Here is a 25,481-nt window from a genome sequence, read left to right as displayed (position 1 = left end):
ATCCTCCTCAATTAATAAAGACAGACTATGTTTCATTCTGTTACCATACATATACATAAATATAGTCATTGTTTAAAAAATAAATAGTTCTGAAAGAAGAACATAAAGATGAATCTTCATCTTGCTTTTGTATGGAGGAAATAAGAGTCTATTTTCAAGAAAGAAATGTTGCAAGCATTTTCGACTTCTATAAATATAAGAAATAGAATAACTAATACTTCATGATTTTTAGAATAATTCTATCATTTCTCTCTTTTAACTTTTTAATTTGATCTTTTATTTCCATTAATATAACTGTTTTTCAATTTTTCTTTAATTGATCTTGAGTTAATTTATTATGCATACTACTTTTCAAAAATGTTTTAACCAAATCCTTATGTTCCGTAACACCAGTATAAATATTTAATTTATTATAATAATTCCTAACACATGCCAACATTTTTTCTATATCTGTAGATTTTCTATTGCTACCAGGTATGATAATATTCTTCATATATTTATATCTTATATATGTTTTCTAACAGCTAATTTGTGTAGACTTTTTGGGATTTAGCGAGGAAGATTGAAGTTTATTTTTTTCTAAATTAATTGAGACTTTATGTTGTAATATTTCAAGTTTTTTTATATTCAACTTTTTCATCTTAGTTAGGAGAACATTAACATTAATTAATAAACATTTTAGCTGTAATATATTATAAATATAACCATATAATTTATAAATCTAAAGGAGTTATTAAACTGTGAAAAGATATAAAATGTATAAATGTAGGAAAATACAATAAAATCCATTCAGTATTAAACAGCATCCTTTATTTGACATAGACACAGAATGCATCATGATTAATTTATGATGAAACCAATCCCAACATGAAACCTAATGTTCTTAGTTTGACAAGAAATCCCATTCAAACTACCTTTCAAACAAAACAACTACCATAAACACCCATTAAGGTTTACTCTGACAAGCCAAAATACACAATTACTATATCATATATGAAAATATTAGTTAATAAGAGCCACTATAAAAAAAACAAATGCTTATAAATGCTTATAAATATAAAGTTAAGTGCATAAAAAGGAGAACCAGTGGTAATACTGAATAACTAAATAAACTGGTCCAAAGGTTCTGATCAGGGTTTCCCCCCAAAAAAGTGAAGTTATCATGTGGACTAACTAAAAGAAGCAAGTAACTGCCTTACAAACAAAAAAAGAAGCATAATAGCATGATGTTATCAATCTGGTGGGAGACAATATCAAAATGTATTAAGATTTACTAGAGAAATGTCAATGAAAGTAACTTTTAAATCATGACAGTCACCTCATTAATGGAAACATGAACTGGAGATTATGAATGAAATAGGTATGTGTCTGCTAGATTTTGTTAGCTATACCTCCATAGAGATGTTTGTGTGTAATTTTTCCTGTAGTTATAAAATGTATCATAGAATGTATCAAAGCTGAACTGGCACATGTGTGAGTGAATGTGCATGCATGTGCAGCTTGTTAGCTCCCCTGAGATCCAGAACTGGATTAAACTGGTAATCTGAGAATGAATCTTTGGAATAAGGAGGCCGCTAAGTGCAGAAGAACTGCCAGAAATACGTTATCAACAATCTGACCCATGACTTACTGCTCAGCTTTAAAACAGTTACCATGGCTTGCATATCTAGTTTTATTTTTCAGACAACCCATGTATGTTGGACAAAGCCTAACTGGTGTCCAGAGGGACCAGAAATTTAGAAACACTTTGTAAGACAGTCAATTTAGTGAACATCATTTTCAGCCCAGTGAAGTGACTTCAGAGACATCTTCTTATAAGGGAAGGCAGACAGCCATAAGTGAGTAGCTTGATGGATATGCTAAGAAGGAGATGGAAAAAATTATTTCTCTTGTTTAGTAGATCGCAGGACAGCCCTCACAACACAGGTTCAGGATTTTAACAAAAATTAAGTTTCATCATTAAGTGATCCAAGTTGTGACACAGGTCTGTAAATGTATTTACATTTTTGCTCAGTTTCCTTGACAATACCATATCACACTCCTTCATGTTTAACTCATCCCTGAGTACACTACAGCTTCTATGTGATAAGGGAGAGCCAGTCTATCTAGGAGTATATGCATGTTGCTGTTTGTGTGGTCTGAATAACCCAAAGCTGAAGTGGTTCCTATATTATTAACCCTGCTATGGGATTTAGCAATTGAGAACATGGGCAATCAGGCTTCCTTGTAACTAAACAAACAAAGAATATATACGCTTGGCGCACATTTACATGCACGCACTTGTGCACACAAACACACACTCACATACACACACACACACACACACAATGGTATGTATACCCACACACACTATTTGTCAGTGCTAAATTTAAAGCAGTACTTCAGTTTAAAGAATTTGTAAAACATATGTAAATGCAATGAGAATAACCAATGTTATACAAGGTGACATTTTCCAAAAATTAAAACAGTTTCATAATTTCAGGGGGTTTCAACAAATACAGCCTCCAATTTTTTTGGTGCACTGTGTCTGTGACACTTTATCAGGAATACAAGTAATAAAGCAATAAAGAAGATCATTGATATACAGATTTTCATACCATATAAAGTCTGGTGTAAGCTCTTGAATTTTGTTATTTCTGATTTTATTGACTATTTACTATTTACCATATAGCTAAAATGTAAATGTACTTGTGATTCGGAAATGTCTTGTGCACTGCATTATCCTGTTCAGAACAAGACTGTATAGTGCATTAGGCATGAGTAATTCAGAAACAGCTGTACTGCTATACTGGACACTACCATATAGTACAGATAGTGGTCATTCTGGCAAAGTGGCATATGAATGTGGCAGTTTTAGGGCATGGGTAACATTAACAAGCCATGTAATCACTGACCAAAATATCACCAGCATCTGAATAACATGGCAGAGCAACACACAGAGTAGCTATTTGGGCATTGAAGTAGGAAAAGTGTACATCACATTTTGATGGAATACACTCGTTCACTTCACTGGAAGGATCTGTGTGTGTGTGTGTGTGTGTGTGTGTGTGTGTGTGTGTGTGTGTGTGTGTGTGCACCCATGCGTGCTTGCATGTATGTAAGCATGTGTGTATGTTAGGGTAGTATTCGTGTGTGTGTGTGTGTGTGTGTGTGTGTGTGTGTGTGTGTGTGTGTGTGTGTGTGTGTGTGTGTGTGTGTGTGTATGTGTATATGCAGGAGCTGTCTGGATAATGTCTGGGTGTGTATATGAGTCTTCATAGGTGACGTATGTGTGTGTGTGTGTGTGTGTGTGTGTGTGTGTGTGTGTGTGTGTGTGTGTGTGTGTGTGTGTGTGTGTGTGTGTATGTGTATATGCAGGAGCTGTCTGGATAATGTCTGGGTGTGTATATGAGTCTTCATAGGTGACGTGTGTGTGTGTGTGTGTGTGTGTGTGTGTGTGTGTGTGTGTGTGTGTGTGTGTGTGTGTGTGTATGCAGGAGCTGTCTGGATAGTGTCTGGGTGTGTATATGAGTCTTCACGGGTGACGTGTGTGTGTGTGTGTGTGTGTGTGTGTGTGTGTGTGTGTGTGTGTGTGTGTGTGTGTGTGTGTGTGTGTGTGTGTGTGTGTGTGTCTGCACCCATGAGTGCTTGCGTGTATGTAAGCATGTGTGAGTGTGTTAGGGTAGTATTCGTGTGTGTGTGTGTGTTTAAAGGTAGGGGGAACACTAACATAGCTACTGCTAACAGATGAGTGGTCCATTCAAAGACATGATAATAAGCTGCTAGTCAACTATGCTCATTGCAGCTTTATTATGTATCTAAACCAGAGATTTTTGCCATACTAATATTGGGCTCATGACACTGCCCAAACAGAACCACAGACAATAATATTTCTGAATCCTGGCCACTGTCTTACTTTGCCTTTTGTCCCAGATTATGGTCAAATATGGGTTTCAGGATAGCCCAGCTACCAGTGATAAAATAAATAGTATGTTAACCTTCCTGTGATTTGAATACATTATAATTTTATTTAGCTAAAATCTTACTTTGCCATCCCTCATAGAAATTGCTTTCTATATATCCCATGCATTCCTAAACTCCATGATATACTCTTTAAATATGTAATTGGTCTCTTCCGGCAACCATTAAGACACCATCCTCTAAATGCCCATTATCTCCTTCTAACCTACCACATTCCAGGATACTGGGAAGGGGAAGAAACAAAAACAGAAGATCAAGGTAATCATCCAGCAGAGAATAGGGGATTTTTTTGCATGCTTCTAGCAGCCCTTTAGGACCCACTGCACATACATTCTTTGACACATGAATAAGGTATAGCTGGTCTGTCTACACACAGTTTGGTATTGGTATTGGTGTAAGGCTCTACCCTTCCAGTTCTCTCAAGATGAGCAAGTTAATAGTGATTGCTCCCTCCCATCCCTCCCTGGTCATCTCCTTCAACATCTGGGTCTCTAATCTAATTTAAGTTATTTGGGACATAGTCAGCGATAAAAACTCTATGCTACAGACCAGCCTTTATTGTTTTAGACCTTACCACCTCTTCAAAAAACTGTTTCACTCATCTTCCCTCTTCTAGCACCCTAGAATGAAACAAAAACTAAGTTTCCTGTGAGCTATTCACCTTGCAACTATAGATTATATTATATCCTTCATATATGTCTCTTTTTCAAAGATTTCACTCCTTTACCACAGTATGCAATAAAAGCTTCAGTCATATTCCATTTCTGCCCTCTTTTCCTCTTTCTTCAAGACTGCCCTTGCTAAACTCTTGTTGCCTCTTTTTATAAAATTTCTGGTGCAGAAGAACTGTTTCCATTGCTTTTTCTTTGAACCCCAGAATATGAGATTTCCCCCTCTATTAAAGACTTTTTTAGGATTTGTGGATCAAAACTGTAGGTATTCTGATTCTAAGCCACCAATTTATGAATCAGCTGAATTATGTAAACTTGATAAGGGATGAAATTATGTTAATTATAATATACAGTCAGATTCTACAGCTTTATGGTTGCCTTCCTTTCCTGAAGTGTGAAGTACATATTCCATTCTAGAAGGTTCTTTGCCTTTTACTAGTTTTTTTGAAAAGTACAGCAAGAGAATTTATACATCAAGTACCTTAACATCCAATGGACAGAAGATATGTTTAAGGCAGAAACACTTTTTTTGTAGCAGTATCTGAACTTTACCTTGGAATGATCACAGAATTGTGGAAATGTGTTTTTACCTGAGAGTGATCTGCCAAAAGAAGCAGTCCTTTAACCACATTCATTGGATCTCCAGTTGCTGTGAACATCTTGGACATTAAATCGCTGTATCCTTCAAAAAAGGTGACTGGTCTAAGCTGCACATCAAACAAGATGGCAGACATTCCAGCAAAGGAATCCAGATGCTCTTCTCCTTCATCTGGAGTTGCGGCTATAAGGGGTTCCAGACCTTGGGCTTCAATTACTACCTAGAAAGTAATGTGAAGAATAAAATAAGGTTACCATGTGTGAATAATGATTTTCCATTTATTATTTTACTGTTGATTGCGCTGTTCAGCATCCCCACTTTTCTTTTCTCCAAGGTGGGGGTTACATACAACAAATGGTCACTGCTTAGGTCTTTCATGTTGATATTACAAAGACTGACTTATTAGACTAGTATCATTTTGGTGGTAGTATGCATTTTCCTAAAATAATTGCATGACATGCTGCAACAGAAATGTTTGTTAATATTGGACAGACCAGTTTTCTATAAGCCAGCTGTTAAGATTGCTCAGTTCAGACTCCTTACCATCCTCTGTTGAAAGAAAGTTGTCACACAGCAAAACAATCCGTCACATGCTGTCTAGTACTATCACCTACTGGATTGATTCCTGTAATCAGATCTTCAGCTCTGCAAACAGAAGCTGTATAGTTTATTCATCCTGACAACTAACTCCTAGCCCTGAACTACTGCTAATTAATGTCACTTTTTAACATTATGATACAGACATAATCGGGTGTGAATTATCATACATTCGTGAAATGGTACTGGGTACAGAAAAGAGAATCATGTGATACCTCAGTGTACAAAAAACATCTTCTGCAGTGCATGCTTATACAAAGTGATGTTTATACAGATACAGGAAGAGAAGTAAATGGTTTCTCTAAATGTACTGTACAGGGCAAAAAAAATGAGTTAGGACCACTCTCAAGTGAAATAGTACAGTAAATAACCTGGAACATAAGATAAAAATTGAAAAAGACACTAGAAGAAAAATCACAGAAACCCTACACAGGATGAGGTGACACAGGATAATTTGTTAATATGGAAGAAATTAACTCCAGTTATATAGCTGACATCTTTATCATGAAACAAGGCTATTCTTGCTTATGTTTGAAGTGATTCTTGCATCATTCACTGAATTCATTAAGAAGGAAAAGCTGTGAGATGGCTGCTTAGTAATTGGAATAGGCAAGATGATTAAACAGGAGCCATTGATGTTTACTGTGATTCAATGTTAGCATGGGACCAGAGACCTCCCTACAAAGTTACAGCAGGAGGGAGGCCAAAATTATAAACCTGCTAGCTACATAGAAGAATTATATAGAAGAAACTTGAAAAGAGAGGTTTGCATGTACTGAGTTGCAAAACTAAAGCTAGCAATGAGCAGGATGATCATTTACTCATTTACTGCTTTGGCTAAAGGGATAGCAAAAGCAGATCAGAATAATCATAACTTGCCTTGGCATTCTCTAAATTGGCATTCATCAAACCTTCAGCAGTCTACGAAATGGCATATGAGCAAGGAAACATATCACTCAACAGGTGAGCGTCACACCTGACCCCCACTACTGTTCACCTTGCAGATGGTGAGCCTACATGTTGGCTCCACATATTTTTTGAGTTAAGCCTGAGCAGGCTTCTTGGGTCAGCAAGCAACTAGGTATTTGCTGGTGAGCGCTCCTGGCCTGCCTCCAGGGTTTGATTTCAACATCACTGTTACAGGTCAGCCCCTGAACTTTTCTTAGTCTTTGGAAAAAAAACACTGATGGTAATTCTGTGAATACTGGGACTGTGATGGTATGGCTGTTGGGAGTCATGCGTAGAACACCTTTTCAGTGTTGCATGAAAAATGGAACAGTACCTCCAGATCAGCAAAGAGGAGTTGTTATCCTTCTTTCAAAAATGTGGATAGAAACTTGTGTTCTACTTACAGCAGAATCATGTCTCTCATAATCCAAGGGAAAGCCTGGGCCATGACGCTTGAAATAACTCACTCCATCTAATAGCACTTCCTGTGATTCAGGAGCAGGAATGTAGACTCTGTCCAGGCTCTGGAACACTGGCTCAACCATTTGTCTATGCCCAGATGTTGGTGAGGTCATGGGGTTTTACTAATATGGTCCATGTGGGTAATATGGCTTACATAAGACATATGACCATGTACCATGGAAAGTATTCTGAGAGGTGATACAACTGTGTGAGGTCAGAGAGCCACAGCTTTGTGACACTTGGTTCCTGTATTTGCAGAGAAGGAGTTATGGCCACATGCTTGCCATTAACATAATTTAGTTTTTGGTGGAAGTAGTGCTGTCACAATGGTGCATTTTGTATGTTTTCCTTTTTATGACCTTTATGGACAGGATCTCAATGTATATATGAGGTGTGGAGAGTGTGGAGTTTTAAAAAGAGGGTATTATCTTCATTAACTATAGGTGATGTTATCCTCTTGGTCTTAAGTGACTATGGCCTCTGGCATGCACTGGAGTGACTCACTGCTGAGTATGAAGCTGTCATTGTTTTCTGTAGATAAGACAGCAGCTATTCTATGGCGAAGTGTCCCTAGGTCTTGTTCATGACTGAAAACAACACTGATAAGGAGATAGAGCATTAGCTGCATGCAGCAGCAGAAGTACTGCAGACACTATACTGGGCTGTGGTACTGCAGTCAGCGCTGAAACATTGTATGAAGCTTTGAATTTACTGGTAATTCTATGACAACATCTTCACCTATGGTCACAAACACTGGGAAATTATCAAAAGGAAGGGATTACACATACAAGTGATAGGCACATTCTTTGTGACAAGGAGAATACCTCACAATCTGGGGTATCTTAAAGTACAAACTCTGTTTCTTATGTTAAGAGGAGGTGTTTACTATGCTAACACTCACAAGGGCCTTTTTAAGCCTAGCCATGCATCCCAAATTTCTAACAAGTTCTGATAACCTTGATAAGTGTAAGCATGGGCCTGGAAGATGAACTATTTACAGGTTACCTATGTCCATTAGATACATAGGTGCCAAACAAGGGATTAATTTCTTGTTTCCTATCCAGTTGTCCAAGTTACACTTGAGTTGGGTTAGGGAGGAACTCTGCTTCACATAGATAGGGAGACTGTTCCATAGATGGGATAGTCTCTGGGATACATACAGTGGATATAAAGAGTGTACACACCGCTGTTAAAATGCCAGGTTTTTGTGATATAAAAAAAATGAGACCACAATAAATAATTTCAAAACTTTTCTCACCTTTAATGTGACTTATAACCTGTACAATTCAACTGAAAAACAAACAAATCTGTTAGGGGAAAAATATAAAAAGTAAAAAACATACAATAAGCTGGTTGCATAAGTGTGCACACGCTTAAACTAATACTTTGTTGAAGCACCTTTTGATTTAATTACATTATTCAGTCTTCTTGGGTAGGAGTCTATCAGCATGGCACATCTTGACTTGGCAATATTTGCCCACTCTTCCTTGTAAAAGTTCTCCAAATCTGTCAGATTGCGAGAGCATCTCTTGTGGTCAGCCCTCTTCACCTCACCCCACAGATTTTCTATTGCATTTAGGTCTGGGCTCTGGCTGGGACATTCCAAAACTTTAATTTTCTTCTGGTGAAGCCATTATTTTCTTGATTTGGATGTATGCTTGGGGTCATTGTCGTGTTGAAAGGTGAAATTCCTTGTCATCTTCAGCTTTTTGGCACATGCCTGAAGGTTTTGGGCTAAAAGTGACTGGTATTTGGAACTGTTCATAATTCCCTCCACCTTGACTAAAGCCCCAGTTCCAGCTGAAGAAAAGCAACCCCAAAGCTTGATACTGCCACCACCATGCTTCACCATGGAGATGGTGTTCTTTTGGTGACGCGGAGTGTGTTTTTGCGCCAAATGTACCTTTTGGAATTGTGGCCAAAAACTTCAACCTTGGTCTCAACAGACCATAACACATTTTCCCATATGCTTTTGGGAGACTTGATGTATTATTTTGCAAATTTTAGCCAGGCCTGGATGTTTTTCTGTGTAAGAAAAGACTTCTGTCTTGCAACCCTACCCATTAGTCCAGACATATTGAGAATACTGGAGATTGTTGTCACATGTAGTACACAATCAGTACTTGCCAAAAATTCCTGCAACTCCTTCAGTGTTGCTGTAGGTCTCTTGGCAGCCTCCCTGACCAGTTTTTGTCTTGTCTTTTCATAAATTTTGGAGGGATGTCCAGTTCTTTGCAATGTCACTGTTGTCCCATATTTTCTCCACTTTTTGATGACTGTCTTCGCTGTGTTCCATGGTATATCCAATGCTGTGGAAATTTTTTTGTACCCTTCTCCTGACTGATACCTTTCAACAAAGAGATTCCTTTGTTGCTTTGTAAGCTCTCTGTGAACTATGGCTTTTGCTGTAGCAGGCAATTTAGTAAATGTCAGGAAAACCCTACTAGAATGGCTGAACTTTATTTGGGGTCAATCTGAGTCTCTTTAATTGATAGCAGGTGTGTACCCAAGAGGACTGAATGCTGTAATTAAATCAAAAGGTGCTTCAATGACTGGATACTAACTAATAAGGATCCACTGTACCTATCTCGTCTGACAATGCCCTTGCCAGGCATAAAAGCCTGTAATCTCCACTCAAAGCCACTCACCTATATTATCAAACACAGTGTTTCAACAACTAACATTTTCTATACATACTTATATTGTAAGAAATAAGAAGAAATTTAGGGATACTATGTCTTGTGGCTATTATGCCTTGTCACTGCTCCAACCTAGATTTTACCTCCCTACAGGAGAGTGTTATATACTAATTCTATTATCAATCCCATTTGAAAGAAGCTAGTGTATCACACTGCTTCTTCTGGAATATTAGAGATGAGGAAGAACACTACTGTGTCATTGATTGCTCAGAAACAAGGCACATGTCTTCTCTGAGGAGTCTATAACTAAAATTAAACTCCAGATCACTGGAACCAATGGAGAGCCACCAAAACTCCCTTTGACCAGTTCCAACAACTCAGAAACTAAAACAGCCATTGTTCAAGACAAAAAACAGTATTACTCTCACCTCCAGGTTAAATACCAGAATAACCCAAAAAAGTTCTGGGCTGGATTTAATAACCTCCTCCATCCTGGGAAATCTACTACCCCCACCCCTGAGAAACTCATAAGGAAAAACCCTGTCGAAATTGCCAACGCCTTTAACTCCTTCTTTACGGATACCATACAGTCCCTAGCCACCCAGATTACTAACACTTCCTCATCACCCAATTATACTTGTGACTCAACTCCACCTTCCTTTAAATTAGAACCTGTACCTACCCAATACATCTGCTCCCTCCTAAAAAAACTTAGACCAACCACCCTAGCGGCAGATCACCTCCCAGCGGAATACCTTCAGATAGCCAGAAGCGATCTCCTATCCCTTATCTATCTTGATCAATAGATCGATAAAAGAAGCCACAATCCCATCTATTTGGAAAATCTCATACATCATCCCCCTCCACAAAGGAGGTACCTCCACGGAAACATCCAACTATAGACCGATAGCAATCCTGTCTCCTCTAGCTAAAATCTTGGAGAGGTGTGTTCACAGACAACTTATGAACTACCTTACCCTTAATAGTCTCCTGTCAAATTCCCAACACAGTTTTCGCCCCCATCACAGTACCACCACTGCTCTCCTCTCCTTTACTGACTCAATCAATAATAACCGTAATAATAAACTCATATCCTCTGCTCTCTTTCTGGACCTATCGAAAGCTTTCGACATGGTCAACCACCAGCTACTGCTCCAAACCCTGGAAGGCTTACATCTAGATAACCCAGCCCTAAACTGGTTCAAAGCCTACCTCACTGGTAGACAACAGGCTGTTCAATGGCAAAACAGGCTATCTGGCCTACTCCCCAACACCATTGGCGTCCCCCAGGGCTCCATACTAGGTCCCCTCCTCTTCTCAGTCTTCATCAATCATCTTCACCTAGTTATACCCGAAGCCACCTGCATCCAATATGCAGATGACTCTACCCTGATATGCTCTGACATCTCCCTCTCACAACTCCAAATAAAGACCCAGACCTGTTTCACGAAAATCGAAAACTGGTTCAATGAACTGAAACTACTACTTAATCCCGCAAAAACCAAGCTGCTGCTATTTTTCCCCTCAGCAGCCACTCCCCTAGGTAATGAACCCCTATCTCCTAACAATCTCTCATTCCATGTAAAATCCACCAATGGGACCATCATAGAGCCTGTTCCCAACACTAAACTATTAGGAGTAACTATTGATCACAAGCTGAAATTTGACACTCACATTAGCAATACCATCAGGACAGTTAACAAAAAACTCGGGTCAATGTATCGTATTAGGAATTTTCTGACCCCTCATACCAAACTAACCATTGCTCGAACTCATCTTCTCTCTACCCTCATGTATGCTTCCCCTATCCTATCTTTCCTCAATAAGCGCGAACTCAACATGCTCTCCGTCGCCTATAATCACATAGCAAGATTTATAACTGGAACTCCCTACCGCACCCATCACTGCCTTAACCTAAAGAAACTTGGCTGGCTTGAACTGCCCAATCTACTCAAATTCTCCCAACTCACGGAAGCATTTAAAATAATTAACCAACCTGACAGAGTCCCTGCTCTGAGCAAAGTATTTCCACCCTACTCAAACCTTAATTGCCTCCGTTCAGCACATAGTGTTCAAATAAAACCATCATATCTAAGAACTGTGGCGGGGATGCCATCTATGCCAACTCCATAGGAAAACCTGGAATTCTCTTCCAAACAATTTAAGAAGTATAACCTCGCTTAACTTATTTAAAATCAACCTCAGCCAATTCCTGAAATCACACTGGTTATGTCCTTGCCCTAAACCTGACTAAACCTAGCCATCTAACACTTCACTAGACTTATTACTCCCTGGTAGACTAATACTCCCTCCTCTAGCTTACCCTCCCCAACCTTCCCCCTACGCGTAGGAATCGTGAAATACTCACACGTGAAATTTGATGTACCCATTTATACCTATGTTAAAAGTATAATAATATTTCTCTATATGTTCAATTTTTTTTCTGTCTTTTTTCTCTGTATATTTGTTTTTATTTCTCTTATCATATTATGTTTGGAGCTTTTCTCCCCGGGCCTCTACTGAAAATGGATATGTATCCAGCTTGACTAGCCCGGTCAACAAATGTAAAATAAATAAAATAAATAAAATAAATAATTAATTTAAGGGTGTGCACACTTATGCAATTAGCTTATTGTACATTTTTTTTTATTTTTTCCCTAACAGATTTGTTTGTTTTTCAATTGAATCATACAGGTTATAGGTCACATTAAAGGTGGGAAAAGTTTTGAAATGATTTATTGTGATCTCATTTTTTTATATCACAAAAACCTAGCATTTTAACAGGGGTGTGTACACTTTTTATATCCACTGTACCTATCTCTCCAGCAGGTCCTATTTATATCACAGGCAAGGTTTAAGTCTTTAGAATGGGTAATTCTGGTGCTGTTAGTTGGGTGGATATGCAGGAGGTCTATCATAGTGGTGCCTGACAATGCCCTGTATGCCAGGCATAAAAGCTTGTAATCTCCCCTCAAAAGCCTATGCAGAATGCATTTCTAGTGAGTTCTCCTTAAAATGGTGTTAGAATTCTATGTAGGCATGCGCACATGAAAGTGGTACCTGTATGACATTTACAGTAAACAGAGCAAATGCTTTATGGCATTTATGTGTCACGTATATGTCAGTATAGAGGAAGAGATCAGGCATATAATGTGTCTATAAAATGATACAATGTTTCAAACAACACTGAACATTTTCTATACATATATTATAGGAATCATAGGAAGATTAGGGATACTATGTCTTGTGGCTATTATGCCTTGCCAGCTCACAACCTAGATTTTACCTCCCTTCTCAAGGCGGGGCTATACTAGTCATGCCCATGGTGAATTTGTGAATACTAATTCTATTATCAAAGTCCCATTTGAAAGAAGCTAGTGTAGCTGCTTCTTCTGCAGTACCTATTCCATAGATGAGGGAGACGCAGTAATGAATCTATCTTTCTACCTTGATTTATTGCTCTGTTTGTGTTACTGTTTGATTTGTGAAGGTACAAGACATCCTGGACTACTGTACCTTCACAAATTAAACAGTAACACAAACAGAGCAATAAATCAAGGTAGAAAGACAGATTCATTACTGCGTCTCCCTCATCTCTGGAATAGGTACCCCCTGCAGAAGAAGCAGTGTGATACACTAGCTTCTTTCAAATGGGACTTTGATAATAGAATTAGTATTCACAAATTCACCATGGGCATGACTAGTATAGCCCCGCCTTGAGAAGGGAGGTAAAATCTAGGTTGTGAGCTGGCAAGTCATAATAGCCACAAGACATAGTATCCCTAATCTTCCTATGATTCCTATAATATAAGTATGTATAGAAAATGTTCAGTGTTGTTTGAAACATTGTATCATTTTATAGACACATTATATGCCTGATCTCTTCCTCTATACTGACATATACGTGACACATAAATGCCATAAAGCATTTGCTCTGTTTACTGTAAATGTCATACAGGTACCACTTTCATGTGCGCATGCCTACATAGAATTCTAACACCATTTTAAGGAGAACTCACTAGAAACACATTCTTCAGTGGCTTTTGAGTGGAGATTACAGGCTTTTATGCCTGGCATACAGGGCATTGTCAGACACCACTATGATAGACCTCCTGCATATCCACCCAACTAACAGCACCTGAATTACCCATTCTAAAGACTTAAACCTTGCCTGTGATATAAATAGGACCTGCTGGAGAGATAGGTACAGTGGATATAAAAAGTGTACACACCCCCTGAGATTGCTCAGAAACAAGGTACATATCTCCTCTGAGGAGTCTATAAGGCAAGATAGGTACAGTGCTTTTTTTTTCTGGGGGATAAGGGATTTCAGTTCTGTGATCTTCTTTGTTAGGAACCTCTAGGGTTTTTCCAGCTGTCTGACATGTCTGTTAAGGTACATCTCAAAGGAGGCTTTATATTCGTTAATTGGTCAGATCACTGCTGAATACAAGAGGACAATAACTTCATCAAATATGGATGGTATTCCCTTGGTGCTCAGTTCCAATGTGGAGAAGGATTTTCTGACAACTAATGATAAATGGAGGTCAAAGGAAACTGAATTATTAATCTAGATTCCAGGGTCACTAACCATATTTTCATTCTGAAATGGGGCATTGTCAATGCTATGTTTGACCTATCTTTTAAACACTTATTTAAGTTAATTTTCAATACACTTGGTATTTATAAGTAAATTCCTACTGGAGGGCTTCTGTGTCAAGGGGGGGGGGGGGATTTGACAATGATTACCAGTTTGCAGTCCTCTACAAAGATGGTTGTCCATAGATCTTGTTCTTTAATTTTGTAAAAAAATTGATCCCAGAACTGAATCCTGGTCACCTTCATTTTTCCTGATGCTGCCCATTACTTGTACCAAGCGGGTTCTGCCTTTTATCCAATTTTTTGACCTTCTTAACACATAGGCATCTATTTGCAATACATTTAGTTAATTATGCCTGCGTGGAGATGGTATCAAATTCATTGACCAAAATCTTGGCAAGCTGTGAGTATTGTGTGAATGTTGTCAACAGCTTCTGTTACATTGTCAAAGATATTTATCAGGTTTGTTAAAAATTATCTGCCATTTGCAAAACCAAATTGCTGGAGATCTAGCCTGATGAGATTTTTATTGCTGATCCTAATCAAATATGTTATAATGTGTTCCATGGACTTACAAATGAGATTCATCAGGCTGATGGCCCTGCTGTTTTGGAGAACAACACCACTAGTGCTGTACATCATAATTCTAGGCCTGAGACTGTGGTCAGGCTCAGGTTAAATAGCTTATGGACAGGCCTTGTCTGGGCATGTTTAGAACTATTTAACAAACAGCCCGGTACGTTATATTTTCACATGGAGAAAGTGATCTTTATCTTGGACAGCACGTTTGGTACATGTTCTTTAGTAATCATAGGGGTTGATAGATATGGAGATCGTATTGCTTTAAATAGTCATCTCAGGAGTGAAATTTGTATCCAATTTTATTTATTAGTGTATTGTTAGTGTCCTCAAGGTCTTGATGATTTAGCATTTAGTATGAGTTCTGTATATTGTTGAGTGTTATTTCTTAGTTTGCTAACATAATTATAGAAAGATTTGTAATTGTTCTTGGCTTCAGATGCCAACTTGAATTCACAGGCTTAGTAGATCTAATCATCTTTTTTTAATTCTTAATCAAAATCCTAATATTTTCCTTGACTTCGGTATATTTAGATCATTTGTATACTCTAATAGGTTTTCCTTTCTATTTTAGATTTTATTTATGTCACTAGACCTCCAGGGTGGTTTGTTTTTGAAGGTCTCATTGTATCTGGATCTAGATGAGACTGCCATTTCAATACATTTACTTATGTGGGTATAAAACTCTTTTGCAAATCTATCTGCTGAGGCATTATCTGGGGTAATGGTGTTATAAGTGAATTTCAAGATGTCATCATAGGATTTTAAAATATTTGTATGGTTAGAGTTTTTGAATTCTAATGTATTGGCTTAAGGTTTCAGATAGCTTGAAGGAAGAGGTTACTACCGTATGGTTGGACTTAAATGGAATGGGAGTTACTAATGGGGTTGTGCATGATGATGCAACATTTGTAAGTACCAAGTCAACAATATTTTGTCCTCTTGTCACACCAGTCCCTCTACTTGGGATCTAGTCTTATTATTTTCCCATCATGGGTATTTCTAAGAAAGTTTTCACTGACTAGTTCAGAAAAAATGGTCAGGCCATTAACAACCTCAGTGTACCATCCCCAGAGGGATAGATTAGTTGAGCATTTTAAATGAAAATTAAAGTCCATACAGAAAAAAGTTACTACAGAAGATGTTAAAAACTGTGACCACATCTCCTATATACCATATACCCATATATCTCAAATGTACAGATTTTTGCCACATATTTTTGGTATGTTTTTCATAAAATTGTAGTTTTGTGACAAATTAGTGGTAAATGATTCCGTAAATCTCTTGCATTAGAGTAGATGCAACATGGGATATATGTAAATGACCCTTTAAGGACATCAGATGTTTCAGCTATATAGGTATTCTGAATGTCAATGACTTTTTTTCTTTTTAAGTCTATTAATGGACAAATTCAGACCAATAAAGCCAAACCCCACTAGCTGCGGACATGCATGCTTCAGCCTTCTTATGGCATCATCAGCATAAGTGGAATGTCTGGCTAGCCTTTAGAAACACAGGGTTGTTATACCCAGCTGATATCCATAATCATTAGGATGTCTGCAAAATATCCTAACAAACTAAAACAATGAGTAAAATGTCACGCAAAGGTCATATCCTTTAGAAAATGCATGCTAATGCAAAACCTGTTATTCTATTAACTTTGTAAGTTTGTAAGAGAAATATTTAAAAATTGTCCCTATTTTTGGGCCTTTGTCCCACTTTTATTTATAAACTCTTAACACTGAAACAAACAATAAACAAGAAGTCCAAAGGAAATACTGAAATCACTCCACTCGACTGTTTAATAAAATTACATAAAATAAATAGCCAATACAACATAAAGAGCTTTTCGTCCAGTCTGATGACCGGACTTCTTCAGACAAAAGTGTGTTACCAAAACATTCATTTTAAAATCATACAAGCTCCTTCCCATACCTAAAATTCACCAGTTGTATTGCCCAAACACAATTAACAAGCAGCAATCTCCTATTTAAAGTGCAGCAGTGCAACGATAAAATGAATAACTCCAACTAAGTATATATAAAATCGCAAGTAACAAAAAAGTATAGGTATGTTATAGACAAAGTAAGATACATATACATCAGCACAATAAAATTAATAACATTTTTTTAGAAATGGTTATTTAAAGTAAACAAATTCATGCTCACTTATGGTTCATATAAATAGGGTTGTTAACTATACACATAAATTCAACAGTGAGTCACCTAGTGAGACTTTTCAACTTCAAAATACATGAAATTGAAATAATTTCATTCAAACCCGGTGGTCTGCAGGAGTCCAGGCGCAATTGCCACAGGACCTCCTGCTTTTCCAATGATAACAAAAAAGGGCCCCCGTTTATGTTAGGAACAATCTGCTCTATAACTCTAAAATGAAATGAATGTCCCAGATTACTAGAACAATTTTGTGCGAAGGCATTTTCAGTTTTACCCTTATTGATGCTGTAGGTGTGCTCGTACACCCTTTCTTTCAATTTCCTGTTGGTTTTCCTGGCATAAAATACAGGGCATACCTGGCACTGAGCAAGATAAATAACAGATTTAGAATTACAACTGAATCTACCATTTCTTCTGTACAAACTATGTTGAATGGTAAACGAGTGACCCGTGGACATATATTTGCAAAAACTACAAGCTTCACATTTATACATACCTGGTGTTTTGTTAATGGGTGCTTTTAATAAGTATTTCATATTCTGCCCCTCTTAAATATAATCATATGGCGTTCTCCTTATTTGTTAACTGCTTCATTTTCAGTCAACAAAAGGTTCCAGTTCTTATATAAAATGTTTCTTATACTATAGGCATCAAGACTATATGGTGTGGTAAAACTAACAGTAAAACCAACATTGAGGTTTTGCCCAGTGTATCTGACACTAGTATTGTCATAATGATCAGTAATGACACTATCTGATAGAGTATGACACGTACTAGTTGGTTGTACCACCCCCTAAAATAGGTTTATAGACACCTAGTTTTCTTTTGTGTTGTACCTCAATAGTAAATTCCATAATAAAAGACTCAGGTAACCCCTATGCAAAAGCATTGGTTTCAAAATGTCACACTCTTCCAAGAAAGTGTCTTCCTCACTAACCATTCTTGCTGCTCGCACTAACTGACCCTTAACAACTGATCTTTTTTGGTACAGTGGGAGTGAGCTGGTAAAGTGTAACACTGAGTTGGAGTAGGTTACTTTATGATATATTCTTGCGATATGTGATTTCTTAGTTTTGTCCTTACTAAAATCAACATCCAAGTATGAAATCTTTTCTTCTTATAAATTACTTGTAAACCTAAAGAAGCTAGTAGTACTATTCAAGTAACCCGTAATATGTTTGGCAGCCTCCATATCTCCTTTAAATAGAATAAAAATGTTGTCCAAAAATCTAGTATAAAAATGTATCCGAGACGACAATGTGATGTCACACTTGAACAGGTACTGGTGTTCCCAATGGGTCATCACCAAGTTAGCAAAACTTGTTCCACAAGGTGAGCCCATTGCTACACCTTCACTTTCTGAAGATAAATTTCACTGTCAAACATCACAAAGTTGTTAGATAAGATTATATCTAGCAAGTATTCAACTAATCTAACTTCAGTATTCACTGCTCCATGCCATCTTAATCTATTCACAACCCATTCAACACCAATTGTATGTGGAATTGAAAAATATAAATTAATAACATCAATAGTCAAAAAGTTCACATCATCTCCATAGTCAAGCGTGTTCATAGCGGGCAAAAATCCCCACGAGTCCTTACAGATTTGTTTCTCCTTTTCCACATACCTCTTTAAAATAGAGTCTACCAGTTTCGCTCTTGCATATGTGATTGAAAACCTGGCATCCACTAAAGCCTTCATAGGGGAGTCACTGGTGTCCTTATGTATTTTAGGGATGCCAAAAAAAGAAGGTACTCTAGGAACAAGGGTTGTCAGATAATTAAAAGTATGCACATCAACCAAACCATCAATACACAAGTTGTTCAGAAAGGATTTAATGTTCTTGTAAGCCATGTTCATTTCATTTAAATTCACTCTAACATAGGTATCACTCTCAACAACAGTTCTCATCCTCTTGATGCAATCAACTGAGTCCATTAAAACCAATCCTCCCCCCTTGTCGGGCTTAAGTACTCAAACTGGTAATGCTCTTAAATCACGTAAAGTTTCTGCTTCTCTTGGTGACATGTTTACGTTCTCTGCGTTTTGAACTTGACTAACTAAAGCCCTAAAGTCAAGTTCACACATATGTTCAAATAACAGTAGTAAAGGGTAAATAGTGGGGTTATAGGTACGTGGAATTTTCAAATCGTTTTGCTCCACAGGGTTATTACCAAAAGGAAAAGCCAAATTTTACTTCTAGGTATACAGGTTTAAATCAAGGATAGTCCTAGGTAAATCAAACTTCTTAGTAGGGATGAAAGTTAGTCCTTTATAAAAAAGTTTGATCAAAACTGGGTGAACTTGGTAACTAGAAAAGTTATAAATTTTAAAGTCCCCATAATGTTTGACTAAAATTTCACATTCTTTGTGCCCTTCAGCATCAACTAATAAGTCCAAAGAAATGTTTTTTACCTTTTCTTTTTGTTTTTGTTGTTGTTGATGCTCTTGCTGGCCCCTCTCATACTGTATACTCGTTGGTGGTTCTGGCCCCTGTTGTTCTGAAAAACTTGAGTGTCTTGGTGTTGTTGGTAGTTCCCATCTTTAGTCATTGCCCATCTGTTGTTTCCATTGTAAAACGATGAATCAACCATTTGCTCATGCACCTCGTCTCTGCCCTGGTTACTCGGCCCCAAACCTTGTGATGTCATGTCCTCACTATTCAACTCGGATTCCCGTTTGTGTTTTGTGGGTATGTAGTTGAACAGCCAATAAAATTCCTGTTCTGTGAAGGGGGTGGTTTAGGATACACCACCCCGTTTTGGTAATCATTTGAGTCCCTTTTTTGTTTTTTAATCTTATTCTCAGTACATCTAGTAAGTTGTTGTTCAATAAAACTAAAAATCCTCTTATAATCATACTGGTAACGTGCAAAGTCATAGTCATTCTTAATTTCATCATCCAGCTTAGTAATATCCACCACCAAACTATCAATGGTTAGTTGATAGTGTTTAGACATTAAGTTTATAAGTTCCAGCCCATGTTTGTTAAAAAGTTGGACCAGTTTACAGTAAAACTCCAACCCTACCTTCAACGCAGTCGGGTACTGAAAGGATCGAAGACCTTTAGGCACAATACCCTCCTTACTGAATTCCGTAAAATAATTCACTTTTAACTGAGGTTTCTTGATCTTCAACAGTTTGTAATCCAAAGCTTTATGTTTCAAAGCTAAAGAAACACTTGCCCCAGCTGGTTGACCATAGTACAGGTTGCTCGGTACTCTTCATATCATCTCCATAGTCAAGTGTGTTCATAACGGACAAAAATGTCCATGAGTCCTTACAGATTTCTTTCTCCTTTTTGACATGCCTCTTTAAAATAGAGTCTACCAGTTTCGCGCTTGCGTATGTGATTGAAAATCTGGCATCCACTAAAGCCCCCATGGGGGGGGGTCACTGGTGTTCTTATGTATTTTAAGGGTGCCGAATAAAGAAGGTACTCTAGGATCAAGGGTTGTCAGATAATTAAAAGTATGCACATCAACCAAACCATCAATAAACAAGTCGTTCAGAAAGGATTTAATATATACTTGGATGAAGTTATTCATTTTATCGTTACACTGTTGCACTTTAAATAGGAGATCGGTTCATAGGTTCATAGGTTGGTACTAGCCTATCGGCCCTAGGGCCTATGCAAGCCTAGCCATAACAATTCCCTGGATATTTCTTCCCACAATATTTACTTCCCTGGACCCCTGTCTAGCAGGGTGACTGATGTGACCCTGGGGTGAATTTCCTATCTCCCATCCAATTGTCAAGGTTCCTTTTGAAGAGGACCAAAGAGGCACTCTGCTTGACATGTATGGGCAGTCTATTCCAGAGTCTGGGGAGTCTCTGGGTCAGGAACCTATCCCTCCAGCAAGTTTTGTTCATTGTGATGACAAGGTTTAGATCCCTGGAGCGTGTGGCTCTGAGGGATTGGGATTTCTTTAAGTAGAGCATGTCCAACAGCTCAGGGTTTGACATGGCCTTGTATGTTAAGCAGAGATAACCTGTGAGTAGATGATATGCCACAGAGTATAACTGGAGTTTTTTTAGAAGGTCAGCATAGGGCATCTGCTTTAGGCCTGTGATTCTTTTAGTGAGGTATTTCTGCGGCCTTTCCAGCTGTTGCAGATATCTTGTGAGGTACATACCAAACGGGGCATTTTACTCTATAATTGGTCTAATGAGGGATGAGTACAGTGGGACAATGACCTCCTTTTTTTCTGGATGAAAAGCCCTTAGTGATGAGGTGTGCCACATAGAAGGATTTCCTGACTGTTGTGGCGATGTGGTTATCGAAGGTGAGACCACTGTCCACCTGTGTCCCTAAGTCTCTCGTCACACTTTAGGTGTTTAGTGTACTGCCACCTATGTGGTAATTCATGGGTACATGGTTTTTCCCAAAGGGGATAACTATAGATTTCTTGGCATTAAGGTTGAGCCCATGGCTCTGGCACCAAGCATCTTTTTATGTATGGCCCTTTTGTAGAATATCCACATCATTTGGGGATTCAATAATGGCTCCCAATTTGCAGTCATCTGCAAACTTTGTTAGCCAGAGTCCCTTAGTGTTAGTCTGTACTTCAGCGAAGTAGATGCCAAACAAGAGCGATCCCAGGACTGAACCCTTAGGTACTCCATTTGCCACTTGTCTGGAGCTGGATTTGGAGTCTGCTACTTTTAGAGTCTGGATTCTGTCAGTAAGCCAGTTGGCAAACCTTCGAGTGATGTAGGGATTTGTGCCCAGCTTAGTAAGTTTATCTATGATTCCAGAGTGGGGGATGGTGTCAAAGGCCTTGGTGAGGTCCAGAGAGGGTGTGTGGACCACCTTACCCTCGTCCACAGCTCTGGAGACTGATTCGAAGAAGTTAATCAGGTTAAGGAGACAGGATTGGTCCTTCACGAACCCAAACTGGGTGGGATCCAGTGTTTGAAGGTTGCCAATGTTTTTGTTTACAAGTTCCATGGTAATGCATTCCATGCCCTTGCAGATCAGGCTCATCAGACTGATGGGACAGTAGTTCCCGGGATCCAAGATGGATCCCCCCTTGTGGAGTGGGATAACTGTAGCTATGCGCCACTCAGTGGGCATGAAGCCTGAGGTGTGGCTATGATTAAACATGACACTTAGGTGAGGTGCCAGTTCATTTTGTAGTTCATGTAGTACACAGCCCGGGATGTCATCTGGTCCCATGGATGCTGTATTCTTAGCTTTGGAGAGTGCGGTTTCTACCTGTGTGGCCGTGATTACCAGAATTTGGCAATCTTTTGGTATTGAGATGAGCCTTTCAGGGGTGAGAGGGGGATGAAGTTGGCACTAAATTGATCTGCCAGTATATTGGCAATATCCTTGGGATCAGTATATTTAATGCCATTCTGTTGCAGCTCAGAGCATACCTGAGCATTGCCATTTAGATTCTTGACATAACTATAGAATGCCTTGTGGTTGTCTTTGGAATCTTTGTCAATTTTATTTTCATAACTAGCTTTGAAGGATTTTATGAGGGATCTCAGCTTCTTACTGAGGCTGGTAAGGGAGTTTGCATCCTGGGATTTTCCTCTTTTCTATAACAGTTTCTTTCTTCTGTTGTATAGTTTGTTTATGGCAGGGGACCAGCAGATTGCCTTCCTTTTTTTGGAGGAGAGCGTCTTGGTTCTATTTGGGATAGCATGATTTATGCACAAGTGGATGTGCTCATACAGTGCCTTAGTGCAGGATTCAGCAGTCGAACTTTTAGATCCCATCTGCTTGGGTGTCATGAAGTTTGTTACTTCTGACTTGAGTAGCATGAAGTTGGCTTTGGAGAAGTTTTTTATGGAGGTTTCCTTGCTAGGGGGTGGGGGTGGAATGTGGATGTCAAGGGTGATTTGCATATCATCAGACCTGACCAATGAGGGGGTGACCACTGGTGTGGAGCATCTATCTCCCATGTTGGTAATGACCAGGTCTACTGGAGCCCCTGGTGGGACGATGGATTAGTTGTTAATTGTGTGTGGGCAATATGATTGGTGAATTTTAGGTATGGGAGGGAGCTTGTATGATTTTAAAATGAATGTTTTGGTAACACACTTTTGTCTGAAGAAGTCCGGTCATCAGACTGGTTGAAAAGCGCTTTACGTTGTATAGGCTATTTATTATATGTCATTTTATTAAACAGTCGAATGGTGTGATTTCAGTATTTCCTTTGGACTTCCACTTTTATTTATGGCTTTGTCCAGATTTTTTGCTTTAACAGGTTGAGAGTTATGCATGTACCGGGTCTATATTAAATTAGCGAATGCTTAGAAAAGCAAATGCTAATTCATCAACCCCTTTTAGGCAAAAGCTGAAAATCTCGAACAGCCGGAACAGCGATTTTTTTTCACAGGGAAAACAAATCGCTGGTCCACACCCCCCTACTTAAATATACCAACTCCGAGATCACACCACAGTGGAGGAAATGGCAAACTCCCAAAACTGGCCCAGCAATTTTTTTCCCTGTTTAAAAAATCGCTGTTCCGGGTGTTCGAGATTTTAAGCTTTGGCTTAAAAGGAATCGATGAATTAGCATTCGCTTTTCTAAGCATTCACTAATTTAATATAGACCCCATGTACCATATGTATACCACAAATTGTATGTATACCATATACCATATATGAGAAGTGCCATAAGCCTTGAAAAGATTTGGTCCTTCTGGGTTATTATAAGGTAGGCACCACCATAGACTTCGTAGATATTGCAAGACAAACTTTGGAATAAGAGAAAATCCCGTTTAAAAGTGCCATACAGCACTACACCAACATACAAGATAGTATAAAAGAGGTGATGCCAATAGCCTAGGAACACATGGAAAGAATCATAGCTACAAAACAAGGGGGGAACGATAGAAATACAAAGACCAGGGAAGTTTTGGTCCCTCCAGCAGAAAACAAATGGCTAAATGGTAGGGTCCATTTGACATAACAGTAATGTTAAATGATTGTCTGACTGGTAAAGGAAGGCCAGAAAAGATAAACCATTCATCATTCAGAAGGAAGGCAAACCTATGTAGCCAATTTAGCAGCAAAGACTAGTAACTAGTTAAAAAGAAAAAAAAAATTACTTCTATTCCTGCAAATGAAACACTATCTAGGCCACAGAAACAAGAAATAAAAAGAGTTTCTTTTAAGAAGCAAGGAAGTGATTCAGAGCTGCCTGACAGAACAAACCTGACACAGCACCATGTATAAACCATTCCAGGAGAAAAAGGTTAATCTGAAACCTTAAAGGATGCAAGAGTCACAAAGGAAGGCTGTACTGGAAGTAATAAACAAATTACCTAAAACGGGGATGATGAAAGAGTGTAACAGCCTAATAGTATCCCACCCACCTGCCCAAACCGAATTATACATTTTGGGTTTGTGGCGATTTTAAGAAGGTGAATAGCATTTCAGAGGTAGACAGATCCCAATGCCTAATACTGAGAATATACTAAAAGATTGGAGAAGCAAAAACTCTGCTTAAATGGGCTACAGCTGTTTAAAGTATGGTGCCAGCATGGTTTGAACCACTGCAACAAAGATGACATATTCATGGCACATAGACAAAACCCATAGTGTGAGGTGACAAAATGTGGTAGAGCTTGTCAAACAAAGTGACCAAAGGAATGTAAATATGATAAATGGTGCTGCATTGTGTGTGTGAAGTATGTAAATAGAACTGTTATAAAGAATAAGTGTTTCATTAAAGATATAAGGTAAATAAAACAGTTTCTTTATGAACAAAGAGGTATGTTTGTTCTATTAGCCAGAAAAGTTTTGCTTTCACTTCAAATGGTAATGTTGCTTTAACAGCTGAAAATCTTTGCTGGATTAGATGAGAATTATTTATGTTTAAATGGAGAGCTAACATGACCCCATTAAGAGGGTTATGGCTAAAATGACACCATTGAAAGAATTTTATCTGCCCTTTATAGAGATCTGAAGTCCTGAGCAGTGGTTCTGGAAGCGAGACAGCACAGTGAATGAATACCTGAAAGAAGACACAATGAGGAAGGTGGGAACTGTTGTTGTCATAAGAATCCAAATAAAGAAAGCCAGTCAGTAAGAAACTGTAACGTAAAATTTGATTATTCCAAGGTTTTCAATAAGCAAGCATAAATAACTTTAAACCAAAACTAGATATGAGAACAGTATAAAAGCAAAAACTTTTCTTCCTCCAACCAGCCACAAAATGGCAAAGGGTTCCATTTAACTTGATCTTTTGTTGGTTTTCTTCCCTAATTTTAATAGAAACAACAGTGGA

At 38.3% G+C, this 25,481-nt stretch overlaps 1 protein-coding gene across 1 annotated transcript in view; it reads right to left on the bottom strand.

Annotated features, from left to right (window-relative positions):
* The window catches only part of LOC122793370 (microsomal triglyceride transfer protein), a 704,416-nt gene that overhangs the window by 97,743 nt on the left and 581,192 nt on the right, over positions 1–25,481 (bottom strand). The window contains exon 15 of the mRNA XM_044061320.1: positions 5,222–5,449. Within this exon, the coding sequence (XP_043917255.1) occupies positions 5,222–5,449 (228 nt within the window). The remainder of the gene's footprint in view (positions 1–5,221; positions 5,450–25,481) is intronic.

This window comes from Protopterus annectens, chromosome 2.part0, assembly GCF_019279795.1.
Source record: "Protopterus annectens isolate FY-2018-M chromosome 2.part0, PAN1.0, whole genome shotgun sequence".
Classification (NCBI taxonomy): Eukaryota; Metazoa; Chordata; order Ceratodontiformes; family Protopteridae; genus Protopterus; species Protopterus annectens.
Note: the sequence above shows the minus strand (reverse complement) of the source record. Positions and strands in the feature narration are given on the sequence as shown.